Here is a 12,864-nt window from a genome sequence, read left to right on the forward strand (position 1 = left end):
ATAAAACTAGCTTATGTAATAAGGTTTTACTGTTATTCAGGTTTTGGTATGAAGAAGAGCCAAATAATGCAGGTGGAGGTGAGGACTGTGTTGAACTAATGCCTTCAGACTCCATCCCGAACTGGAATGATCTCCCATGCTCTTTGAAGAGGAAAGCGGTTTGTGAGAAATGGGGTTTTTAATTTTACTATAGGTTATGCAGTCCTCACTCTTATTAATATTTGATTAAGGTTCCTGTCTTTTAAACAGTCTGTAATTTAATTTAGTAACTGCTTTCATGATATGTTTCTTTTTATACTATTTTGTAACACACATGGAAATTAATATAATAGAAAAATGTAAAACCGTCCAAAAAAAATATTGCTATGATAAACATACAACCTCAGCAGAGAGACCTTCTTATTATGGCTTTAATAATGCGTCTCATTTGCTGGTCTGAAGTGTTGAGGTGAAAATTAAAGTAAAATATAGAAGAAAAATTTCCCAAATTGCCCTGATGCATCAGTTATTCTAATGTCTGTGAAACTGTTTTTTGTGTTGTTTTTCTTTTGAATTTGTTTTATTGCTTTAAATAAAATGGTCAATAACCATTATTATTATAAACTGTATTTCTGTTTTTATTTCATATTGCATCTGTTTATTGCACTTTATGGCTATATTTGCACCAGTCCAGCAGGGGCAGCAGAGAGCAGGTTTATCAGACTGAAGTGATCAGAACATCAGATTCAGGCACTTTCTGCTGTTTCTGCATCATCAATTCAAAGCTCCAGTTTGGCCTGTTTAAGTGTGTATGAGGTTAATTGAGTGTTCACAGATTCCTCTTCTTGGCTTTTGAAGTGGATAACATCAGGTTGGATGTACAATACACAAACACAGTAGTATGAGTCTGCAGGGAGGTTTTAAGTTGGACTGCAAGTCGTTATGCTTGTCGTAGGCCAGTGTAAAATCATTTCCTGTTAACACTGTTTTAAAAACCACACTCATCATTCTAAAGATATCACATCTCATCTGTGAAGACGCACTGTCAGACACAGCGAATGATGGATTCAGAGGACATTTATGAAAATGTTGAATGCAGAATTATTGAGGACACATTTGGACCTCCAACACAGAGTAACGGCCAGGATGAAGGGAAAGATGGAAAGCACAGTAAGCAGAAAATTACTTTAAACCAGAAATGGTGTCGCAGATGATAATGTTAATGGTGGCACTAATGTTTGAGGAAGTGTCTAATACAATTTCAAATATTTTTTGTCAGTGTTTCTGCTTTTATATAATGTATTAAATATATTTACTTTTTCAATATTTTTGTTCATCTTATAGGTATTGACAAATAGGTCGATTTGAAACTTAAAATACCCTTGTGGGGAAAATCAAACATTTAATGTTGTTTATATGTCTATGTGGTGTTTTTAATCTGCTTTAAGACAAACCATGTGCAAACCAAACCAAAGACAGTGGTTCACCGCAGTTTTGACCTTACAAGGAAGTTTTTGACATCGGAAACACCAGCGTTTTCAGACCTCGCTGGTGTTTCCGATGTCAAAAACTTCCTTGTAAGGTCAATGTGCCGGCGGGGCTTTAGCATATCATCATTACTACGCTGTAAAGCAGGGGAGCCTCAAGAGAAGCCAGGTTAACCCGCTATATGTTTTTGTTGATAGGAAAATTAGGTACATAAAGAAATATAGCAGGTGAATTGTGTATATAATATATATTTCGACGCTATGATGCACTATATGCCATTATCCACTGACATTCTGAGTTGTCTGATGATTGTTAGAAGGCAGACTGAGATTAATCATATTAATTGCTGATATGCGTCTGACGCTGTAGAGAGTAATACATCAAACGAATTACCATTCGGATACATCGACATGTAGACGTGCCTGTACAGTTCAGACTTCCACTTCTTCTGACTCAGGAAAGAGCCACTCACAAAGAAGCTCAAGGCAATGCAAACAGTTTGTGCGTTGTTAAAATCTCGACTCCGACGAGTTCTGTGTCCCCAACACCCGGGTCCCACTCGACCCACTCCGAGCGGGCCTCGAACTCGGGTCTCCAGCATGAGAGTCAAAACACGGCACAAGACAGGAAATAAGTCCTCACACAAAACAGGAACACAGGCTGAGCTTAGGACAGTTGATAATAAAATGTATTTTAAATGGTTAATTTGCATGCATTTTTATGCACGGAATATCCTGGAGACAGAAATATCATACATTCGGTGGAATGGCTCACAAAGCGATTTCTGTAAAAGAAAATAGCTCCCTTTGCACCTTTGACCGTCGTACCTTTGCAGATGTTGTTTATGCTCAAACAGCAACATTACACACTAACTAAAGTTAGGAAAGTGAAATCATAATCAACCATTCCTTTAAATTGGACTTCAAGTGTGTATTCATGTTGAAGGCCAGTTGTGAAAAGATACCACTTCCTGTGTAGGTTTATCGAGTAGGTTTTTCGAAAAAAATAGATGTCAGTGTTTCTGCATTTATATAATGTAATATAATTATATATGATTATAATATTATATATAACTAGAATGTACATTTCCAGAAGAAAATGTGAAGTGGTGCTTGCAGTGGCAAAACTCACCACCCGGTTGCTAGGGTGTTCTGGGTGGTTGCTACGGTGTTCTGGTTGGTTGCTAGGTGGTTGTTAGTTGGTTGCTAGGGTGTTCTGGGTGGTTGCTAGGGTGTTCTGGGTGGTTGCTAGGATGTTGCTAGGTCGTTGCTAGGGTGTTGCTAGGCGGTTGCTAGGGTGTTCTGGGTGGTTGCTAGGTGGTTGCTAGGGTGTTGCTAGGGTGTTCTGGGTGGTTGCTAGGGTGTTGCTATGGTGTTGCTAGGCGGTTGCTAGGTGGTTGCTTGGGTGTTCTGTTGGTTGCTAGGGTGTTGCTAAGGTGTTCAGGATGGTTGCTGGGCGGTTGCTATAGTGTTGCCAGGTGGTTGCTAGGGTGTTCTGGGTGGTTGCTATGATGTTGTTAGGTGGTTGCTTAGGGTATTCTGGGTGGTTGCTATGGTGTTCTAGGTGGTTGGTAGTTGTCACAGATGGTTACTATGGAGTTTGTAGCATTTTCTTGGCATGATTTAACACTTAGCTAATCAATATTAGCATGTAGCTATTCACTGCTAACATGTGTAACATGTAGCAAGTCCTGTTTGCTAGCATGAGTAAAAAGAGCCAACCCGCATCTCTATACAATGTTTTGATACAGAGATATAGGTCTTGAAAAACGGTTGCTAGGGTACTCTGTTTGGTTGCTAGGGAGTGGCTTGGCAGTTGCCAATCATGAACCTCCAAAGTCAATGTGACTGTATAAACCAACCCCCATCTCTTTACGATGTTTTGATGCAGAGATATAGGTCTTGAAAAATGGTTGCTAGGGTACTCTGTTTGGTTGCTAGGGAGTGGCTTGGCAGCTGCCAATCATGAAACTCCAAAGGCTGCTTGTCAGTATGAATTATATAAACCAACTCCCATGCCTCTATGACATTCAGAATGGAAGATATCCCTCTTTGGATTTTGGTTGCTAAGGTGCTCGATAATGGTTGCTAGGGCGTTGCCAGTAAGTGTTGAGGTGATTCAGAATTGGCTGTTTGCTGGACCAAGTCAAACGAGCCCACCCTCATGTTTCTATGACACTTATATCCTGAGATATCCCTTCGATCTCTTTCAATGGAAGTCTATGGGAGTTGTTGCTAAGGTGCTCTAAATGGTTGCTAGGGCGTGGCTTGATGGCTTCACAATGATCCCGAGAGACTGATTGGCCGTCTGAGTAAAATGAGCCTGCCCCTTTGTCTCTACGACACTGTGATCCAGAGCTATGTTCAATACAAAATCCCTATGCAATTTACTATAGTAGGAAAAACACATGCATTTGATGGGACGTCCTTCACCATAGTAAGTCAATGGGGAAAATTTGGGCAGCTCCTGCGCCCCAGGGGTGCAACTTTTACCCCATTGTGTGGTATGATCTTACAGAGCCTGCCAGCCTCTTCAAATGTGGCAAATCACTCGATTGTCCGAAATCCTCGTTCGGAGCTATGAGTCGTCAAAGTTTGTCTCAATGTTAAGTCAATGGGATTTTTTGGAAATTTGTTCGCCCCTGGGTCGAACACCGTACCCCCGATCTCTGATAAAAGTGATAGGACACTTCTCTTCAATAGGCCGCACGATTTGACGCCTCATTCATGGGTCTGTGACAAAAACTGTAGACGTAGGAGTGCGCCAAACTTTTTCCTGGAATAGTAAATACTATACTAGAAATTTTAAATAACATTGTGGTCAATGGGGGAAACTTTGGGCAGCTCCTGCGCCCCAGGGGTGAAACTTTTACCCCGTTGTGAGGTATGTTCTTACAGAGCCTGTCAGCCTCTTCAAATGTGGTAAATCGCAGGCTTCTGTGAAATCCTCGCTCGGAGCTATGAATCGTCAAAGTTTGTCACAATGTTAAGTCTATGGGATTTTTTTTAAATTTGTTCGCCCCTGGGCCGAACATCGTACCCCCGATCGCTTAGAAAAGTCATAGCACACCATTCCCGAATACTCCGCACGTTTTGAGACCTCATTCATGGGTCTGTGACAAAAACTGCGGGAGGAGTAGCGCGTCAAACTTTTTAGCTGACTCAAAAAACACAATAGTAATAGTGTTGCCTTGCTTTCAGCAAGCACCACTAACTAGAATGTACATTTCCAGAAGAAAATGTGAAGTGGTGCTTGCAGTGGCAAAAAGCTCGCTCGGTTGCTAGAGTGTGGTACATTATTGCATACGAGCCAACAACCATGTCTGTGCGATATTCAGGTGCTGAGATATGGCTCATTCATGTGTTCAGGTGGTTACTAGGGTACTCTATATGGTTGCTATGGTGTGCTTATACAGTGTATGAGATTATATTTAAAGACTAGTTGATAGTCTAAGTCAAAAAAGGCAAAATCCATGTTTCTTCTATTGTCTGGAGCTGAGATGTGGCTTGAATATGTTGTTTTATGGTTGCTAGGCTGCCCTAAGTGGTTGCTAGGGCGTGAATATGAAGTTAGTATGTCACTACTTGTTGGCTGCATGATAGGCCGAGTCAAAAGAGCCCCCAAGTCTCTATGACCTTCTGGTCAAAAGATATGATCTCATAAATTTTGTGCCAATGTTAAGTCAATGGGACTTTTTTACCCAATGATTTGCCCCTGGGGCGAACACCGTACCCCCGATCGCTATGAAAAGTCACAGCACACCTCTCCTCAATAATCCGCACAATTTTACGCCTCAATCAGGGGTCTGTGATGTCGGCGTGTATTTTTTAACAGATGATTACTATTTAGTCTCTAAAATGAGTTTTTATAGAGTTTTTATAGAGTTATTTAGTATGTTATTTAGAAATCGCAGTCAACCTCCCCTTTAAAAGGTTGATTTTAATCTCCTTTTTTAATAATATGAAGGGTATTTACTGATCTTTGTGTGTTTTGTCTCTGTTTGTCAGGAGGAAGCAGGTGTTTGGTGTTGATGACAGTGTGTCTCGGGCTCATTTGTGTTCTTCTGCTGGTCTTCATCACACTGTACATCACCATCACAGCAGAGAGAGACCTGTTAAAGAACACAGTTGAAGAGTTCACTCACACTATCAACAGATTACAGGACAAGAACACTGATCTGATGACTGAAAAACACCAACTGAAGAACAACGTCGGCTCTTTGAGTCAGACGAAACTGGAGCTGGAGACCAGAGTCAATGATCTCACTGCTGTGAAAAGTCAGTTACAGAAAAGTTTTAACTCTTTGAATCAGACGAAACTGGAACTGGAGACTGAACTAGGGAGGATATCTACACAAGGTTTGTACACAGCATAATCCCCAGTGTTAAATTAATACTCCTCAGTGTACATATGTGTCCACACTGTGTTTACATGGTTCAATCGTAATGAAATCAATCCGATTGATGAATTCGAACACGGTGTTTTCACAAACGATAAATAAAGTAATCGGGTTGATGTGCACGTTTATATGTCAAAAGATTCGAATCGTAATTTATGTTTTGACATGCGAACACTGCACAAGTATACTGCCATTCTGCGAAACAGCAGACTTAATATTTATTTGTCTCTGGTCATGATTTGAAGACAATGAGCCTGAACCATTTTGCCGAGCTGCTTATATTTATCACGCAGTAAAACCCTACGCCCAAAACCAGTCGTCTGTGGATGAGAATCTGAAACAAGCACCACTTTCAATCCGATCGAATCTCCAGTCGGATCGATTAAGGTGTTTACATGAAGATTTTTAGTCAGATTGAACCTTCAGTCTGATTTTAAGGGTCCATGTAAACGTAGGGCTGGGCGATATAACGCACGATATTGTTATGCGCATCTAATCGGTGAAGCCGGTTCCTTGATTAGCAGTAAATCACCTTCACCTGCTTTCAGATGGAAGATATGATGCAGAGATGAGTGTTAAATTAACACACAATAGTGTTAAAGTTAATGAGATAATTTATTGATTAATTGAGTGATGATTTAGCATTATTGAAGACACCTGATGTTAACAAGGAGAATCTCTGAAGGAGAAAATCATAAATTGTCATGTTACCATTATGGTGATCAGTGTTTGCTTCTGTTAAACTCTTGACCCTTACACTTTCACTTTAAATTATGTTTGTCTGCAATGGGATTAATATCCTGCCATGATTCAAAAGCGAAAATAAAGATCTAAAAGGTTGAAGCTAAATGTTCAAAAACTCAAAATTTTCAACAAAAAAAAAAAAAAGTTTTGCAAGATCAAAAAATAAGATTTGCAAGCTTGCAAAATGTAAAAAAATACAAATATTTCTGCAAATGTTGTTTTTGATATTTCCTTCTTCAGAGCTGCAACATTTATTTTTTATTTATTTTTTACGATGTTGCGCAATAATAATGATGCCTGTAATAGGGCTGGGCGATATATCGCACGATATTGTTATGCGCATCTAATCAGTAAAGCTGATTCCTTGATTAGTAGTAAATCACCTTCACCTGCTCTCAGATGGACGATATGATGCTGAGATGAGTGTTAAATTAACACACAATAGTGTTAAAGTTAATGAGATAATTTATTGATTAATTGAGTGATGATTTAGCATTATTGAAGACACCTGATGTTAACAAGCAGAATCATTGAAGGAGAAAATCATAAATTGTCTAATGCCGAGTTCAGACTGCATGATTTTCAAAGTAGTCAGGTCGCTGTTCTTTTCACACTGCATGACTATCTTGGCCAGCATTCAGTCGCTGCTGTGTTCACACTGGACGATGGATCGGTGACAGAAGGTTTCACACTGCATGACTTTAGAAAAATCGCTGACAGACTCTTTTAGCACGCAAACTACATTTCACAACAAACACGCGTGAGATATGAAAAGGAAACAACGCGCGACACCACACGTGCAAGACCGGAGTTCTCACGTGAGACTTTTTTTTCGACCCGGTTGTGGTACAGCTGGTGAAACAGACACGAGTGCTCCTGCCAAATTTCTACTAATTTTTCTTCCATTTATTGTGTCCAAATAGACCGAGAAGAAGCTTTTTTTGTTGAAATAATGCCATATCATGTTGATATGTGATCTATAACTCCTCCCCGAACTCCCTGCTGCTCTGTATCTTGCTCTCTCACTGGCTGCCGGTGATCGCCGATGTAGTTTTCAGTCAAAACACTTTTCACACAGCAGGATTTTGAATCGCCGACAGGTCCAGATATTTAGCATGCCAAATATCTCACGGGCGTCGGCGACTCGTCAGTGATTCTCTCAGTTCGCGTCTTTGCTCATTCACACTGCGTGATTGTCACTCGCGTGAACGAGCGCCGATTTGCCGGTGATTTCGGGCATTTGTCTGCGATTTCTCAAAACCTGTTGGCGAGCCAAAATCGTGGCTAAAATCATGCAGTCTGAACTCGGCATAACATGACAATTTATGATTTTCTCCTTCAATGATTCTCCTAGTGGTGATCAGTGTTTGCTTCTGTTAGACTCTTGACACTTTCACTTTAAATTATATTTGTCTGCAATGGAATTAATATCCTGCCATGATTCAAAAGCGAAAACAAAGATCTAAAAGGTTGAAACTAAATGTTCAAAAACTCAAAATTTTCAAAAAAAAAAAAAGTTATGCAAGATCAAAAAATAAGATTTGCAAGCTTGCAAAATGTAAAAAAATACAAATATTTCTGCAAATGTTGTTTTTGATATTTCCTTCTTCAGAGCTGCAACATTTATTTTTTACGATGTTGCGCAAACACATTTTCAGAGTTTCAAATTTGTCAGTGTTCTCCCACTGTGTTTGTTTTCCAGGTTTGAAACTTTGTAAATGGTGATCTGAAAACTGGTGTGCGAATAGGTGAAAAAAAGTTTTGAAACTCTGAAAACAGAGTTTCGAAAGGCCGAAACTTATTACATTTGCTCTCCGATTGCAGACTATTTTTTCAGAGCTGAGTTTACAATAGACACTTTGCGGAGATACGCAGCTTTAAAAAAGCCTTATTTACTGGAAAGGTGGGATTGACCGACTGCTATTGCATTGCACGTGAACTGCATTGGACGTCTCCAACAGATCTGATTTCTGAACCCAAGATCAGCTAAGGGTGTACTATAGTGCTTTATATCTGCTTGAAATATCTTGATCTGGCTGCCCCATCTCATTCAGTTCCAGATTAAAGTCCACCTGAAATATCTTGATCTGACCCCAAATCTCAATTAATTCTGGACAAATCTTGTACCCGCACCACAGAAATAGACTCACTTAATTTACACCATTCGAAATAAAAATACAAATAAATTTGAGGTCTCTTACCCGAGATGCTTTTACTGCCACTGGATTCATTATGATCTCAGTCGAGTCCCTCCTGGCCCTGAAAGCAGTTTGACTCTTCTCTCTTCATTTTCGGGATCAGTCGTCAAGTCGTCTTCAGGACCAGAAGAAACTGCCGGGCAGATCCCAACTTCTGATACCAATTGTTGTGGCAAAAACAATAATGAAACAAACAGCATTACAGCGTAAGAGACATCAAGATTCCAATGGTGTTTTAAAAGATTTATCCTTGCAAGAATAGTTCCCAGTCCAACCACAGTCCAGCTGCAGGCGGAGTGAGACGATGAGGAGGGGTCTGTCAGCAGTTTTATAGTGGTAGCTATCTCTTGTCATTCACTTGTTTAGAAAAGAGGAACAAAGGAACTTTATGGCTACCTCCAAGACCAGGGGGTCTTCTCATCTCTGAGGTCAGAGGTCACTGCCCAACCAGCTCCTGAGTGTCTCACACACACTCTCCAGCTGCATCAACATATCAACAGAAAACAGGGCCCTCTGTTCTCATACGCAGAACACAGATAACGAACACATGATTCAATCAAAAGAAAAAAAAACCCAATGTCTAATGAAAAATAAAATATTAATTTTTCACACAACAAACCATAAATATTTACACACAAATTCAGGGTGATTTACAAATATGTGACAATTTGAAAATGCAAGAAATTTAGAATACAAATTTTTGAATTTGGAAATAATATTTTGTGAATATCAGTTCAGTTAATGGCATTTGGGAATTGGATTTTTTGAATATATTTATATTGAGAATATAATTTTTTACCGGTGTTTTCATAATTTAGAATTTAGTTATAAATTAAAGATATTATAAATATATATATAATATAATAGACTATGACTCTATGAAACTTTTCATAAGTGTATCTCTCTACAGACCCCTGCTACAACTACACTGTGCTGGACAATCCATGGAGATCCATCAATAATACACTGAACTCCTCCTCCTCCTCCCACAAGAGTGACGCGTCTGACTCCTGGAGCGGCTGGTATCGTCTCTTCATTAACAGCATGAGCGCTCATATCCCAGACACGTGTGTTGCTGAGTACAGATGTGGCACTGAAACCCCACTGTGGATCCGTGGTGGACACCCAACAGTAACAGATGGAGTCGTTACTCGAGATGTCTGCGGTTACGGTTGGAGTTTCTGCTGCTCTTACGGGTCTTATCCCATTAAAGTCAAAGCCTGTCCAGGAGATTATTATGTCTATGAGCTGGTCAGACCAGCTGTGTCCATTTCAGCATACTGTGCAGGTAATTATATTCACATGAGCTCTTTCTACACATTCATGATATTTGTGTTTCTGTTGATTAATCATTATTCATCCAAACTTTCAGACACTGGCAGCATTAACACCAGCCCTACAACTGTCACACCAGTGACCATCTCACCTGGTAATGTAACACACTGTGTCTCTATTGGCTTATTTCCTGAATGTTTTCTAATGGCTACAGATATTCTATGATAAAAGGTCTTTCAAAGGTCATGAAAAAAATCACAATGTTCTTATGGATTTTAACATGAATATTTTCCTCAAAAGTCATGGAAATGTTTTGTAAGAAATATATGAAACCTGTAGACTGTTCCTTTTTGTCATTTTCTTAATGTGTTTCTTAAAATTAAAGTTTGGATCTAAAATGAACCCAAGATATTTAAAATCAGTAACTATGTCAATTGATTAGTTTTTAAATAAAATATCTGCAGTTTGAGTCTGCCCCTTATTTTTACTAAAGGACATACCCTTTGTCTTCAAGGTAAGACAAGATTGTTCAAGCCATTCAACAACACCTTGCATGGCATAAGTTAATTTCTCTGCTGCTAGCTTAGCATTTTTTTGCATGTGTGTGCAAAACAGTGTCATCGGCATATAATTGTATGTCAACCCCATTAGAGTGTTGTGGAAGATCATTAATATAAAGACTAAAAAGTAAAGGACCTAATACAGATCCTTGAGGCAGTCTCATTGTGTTTTTCATATAACTAGAGCCTACATTTTTAATTCTAAGACACTGCATCCTATTTGACAAGTAATTTGAGAGCCATGCTAATGTTTTGGCAGAAAGATTAAATTTAGAGAGCTTAGAAATAAGAACATTGTGATTCACTGTGTCAAAAGCCTTACGCAAATCCAGCAACATCTCCTCCCTCATCAAGTTGTGTTCTTACTTTTTCTGTGAAGTGTAGAACGGCTGTTTCTGTGCAATAATTCTTCTTCTAAGCTTTGTATCTTATGGAGATTATTGCAACACTGTTGTTGTGGAATATGCCTTTTCTATTAAATACAAATTAGTCATTATCAACACTGAAGAGAAGCAGGTGAGATTGTGTGAGTGTGTGGCTTTAATCAATGAGAGGAATCACACTTATCCCTGTTTATATTCACACAGAGGTACATAACTTCATTAGCCAAGGAGAGTGTGTGGATTGGTTTGACGGACATTGAGACTGAGGGGATCATGAAATGGGTGGATAATTCAACACTGAAACAAAGGTAAGTGATACAATACTCTCTGTCAGTGGTGGAATGTAACGAAGTACAAATACTTCGTTACTTTACTTAAGTAAATTTTTCACGTATCTTTACTTTACTTAAGTACAATAAATAGTGCCTACTTTTTACTTTTACTTCCTTTACTAGTTTTTCCCCGGCCAAAACGTAATCTGACCGTCCGTTCGTTGCACGTTTGTCTCACCAGTGACGTTTGGTTGCCATAGATACAGTATATCAACCCAGTCACACTAAATGCGTCTCACACGCAGTGTGTTTATCGTGCAACTCATACGCGAAAATTTGTTTTTACGTGCAAACACACCGTGTGTAATATATGTTTGGTTTGGTTAGGATTATGGCAAGCCAAGAGGTTCAGAATTACACCATAAATGAATCTCGTTTACTGCCAAACATAGTTATTAACATATAGTAAGGATATGGCTTATATTGCCTAATTGCAAGCTTGTTTCAGAAATGGTGACATTTTTTCCCATCATTATTGAACATCATTATAGGAGTAGGCTATTAGGTTGAATGAGTTAGAATTAAATGTTTTATTAATCATTAGAAAATAGACATTAAGATAATAAATTGTTATGCAAGTACTTTTACTTTAAATACTTAAAGTACATTTCAAATAAAGTACTTTTTACTTAAGTATGGTTGTCATTGAGTTACTTCTACTTTTACTAAAGTAAATATTTATCTGGTTATTTGTACTTTTACTTAAATACTGAGATTCAGTACTTCCTCCACCACTGCTCTCTGTGGATGTATTTTAAACATGAGACTTCCTCAAACACCACACCCTAAAGATTTAATTATTTACTTACTTATTTATTTATTTTAGTAAAACCTGAAATCTTCTCTATCATATATATATATATTTTTTTTGTACTTTTCACTGTTATTCAGGTTTTGGTATAAAAGAGAGCCAAATAATGCAGGTGGAGACGAGGACTGTGTTGAACTGACCCCTTCAGACTCCATCCAGAACTGGAATGATCTCCCATGCTTTAAGAAGAGGAAAGCAGTTTGTGAGAAATAGGGTTCATCACGTTTTCTCATGTTTTTAATTGAATTATCTTTTGGAATCGTCACTCTTTTTATTGATTTCTGATTAAGGTAAATGTGTCTTTTACACATTCTGCTACTGTAATGATATCAGTTTCATTCTATACTAGGCTATACAAAACACAAATGGAAATTCACGTATTAGAAAAATGTAAAACTGTCCAAAAAATAATAATAATAATAATTACTGTAATAAACATCAGGAGGGTGAACTGGGTAATCTGGGACTTTACTCCATCACAAGCAACATAACATCAAAACAACATCTTTTCCAACATAACCTTCTTCTGTCTGTTATTATGCGTCTCATTTGCTGGTCTGAAGTGTTGAGGTGAAAATCACAGTAAAATATAGAAGTTTAAAGTCTCCCAGATTGCTTTGATTCATCAGTTATTCTGTGAAACTGCTTTTGAGTTGTCTTGCTTTCACTTTGAATAAAATGGTCCATAACCATTA

At 38.5% G+C, this 12,864-nt stretch overlaps 1 protein-coding gene across 1 annotated transcript; it reads left to right on the top strand.

Moving 5' to 3' along the window:
- The first annotated feature begins 1,040 nt into the window (after positions 1–1,040).
- On the top strand, positions 1,041–12,864 carry LOC148978460 (uncharacterized). The gene is made up of 7 exons (XM_089132646.1): positions 1,041–1,180; positions 5,434–5,825; positions 9,719–10,096; positions 10,181–10,242; positions 11,028–11,159; positions 11,231–11,334; positions 12,250–12,864. The coding sequence occupies exons 1-7, from the start codon at positions 1,041–1,043 to the stop codon at positions 12,380–12,382; spliced, it is 1,341 nt and encodes a 446-aa protein (XP_088988772.1). The 3' UTR covers positions 12,383–12,864.

The sequence above is a fragment of the Pimephales promelas genome, chromosome 6 (assembly GCF_988280905.1).
Source record: "Pimephales promelas chromosome 6, fPimPro1.hap1.1, whole genome shotgun sequence".
Classification (NCBI taxonomy): domain Eukaryota; kingdom Metazoa; phylum Chordata; class Actinopteri; order Cypriniformes; family Leuciscidae; genus Pimephales; species Pimephales promelas.

Bases quoted from the DNA above. Each gene is read 5' to 3' on its own strand.
- LOC148978460 (XM_089132646.1), top strand. From the start codon at position 1,041: ATGGATTCAGAGGACATTTATGAAAATGTTGAATGCAGAATTATTGAG. The intron at 5,826-9,718 runs GTTTGTACACAG...ATCTCTCTACAG, and splicing joins AGGGAGGATATCTACACAAG to ACCCCTGCTACAACTACACT. The intron at 11,160-11,230 runs GTGAGATTGTGT...ATATTCACACAG, and splicing joins TCAACACTGAAGAGAAGCAG to AGGTACATAACTTCATTAGC.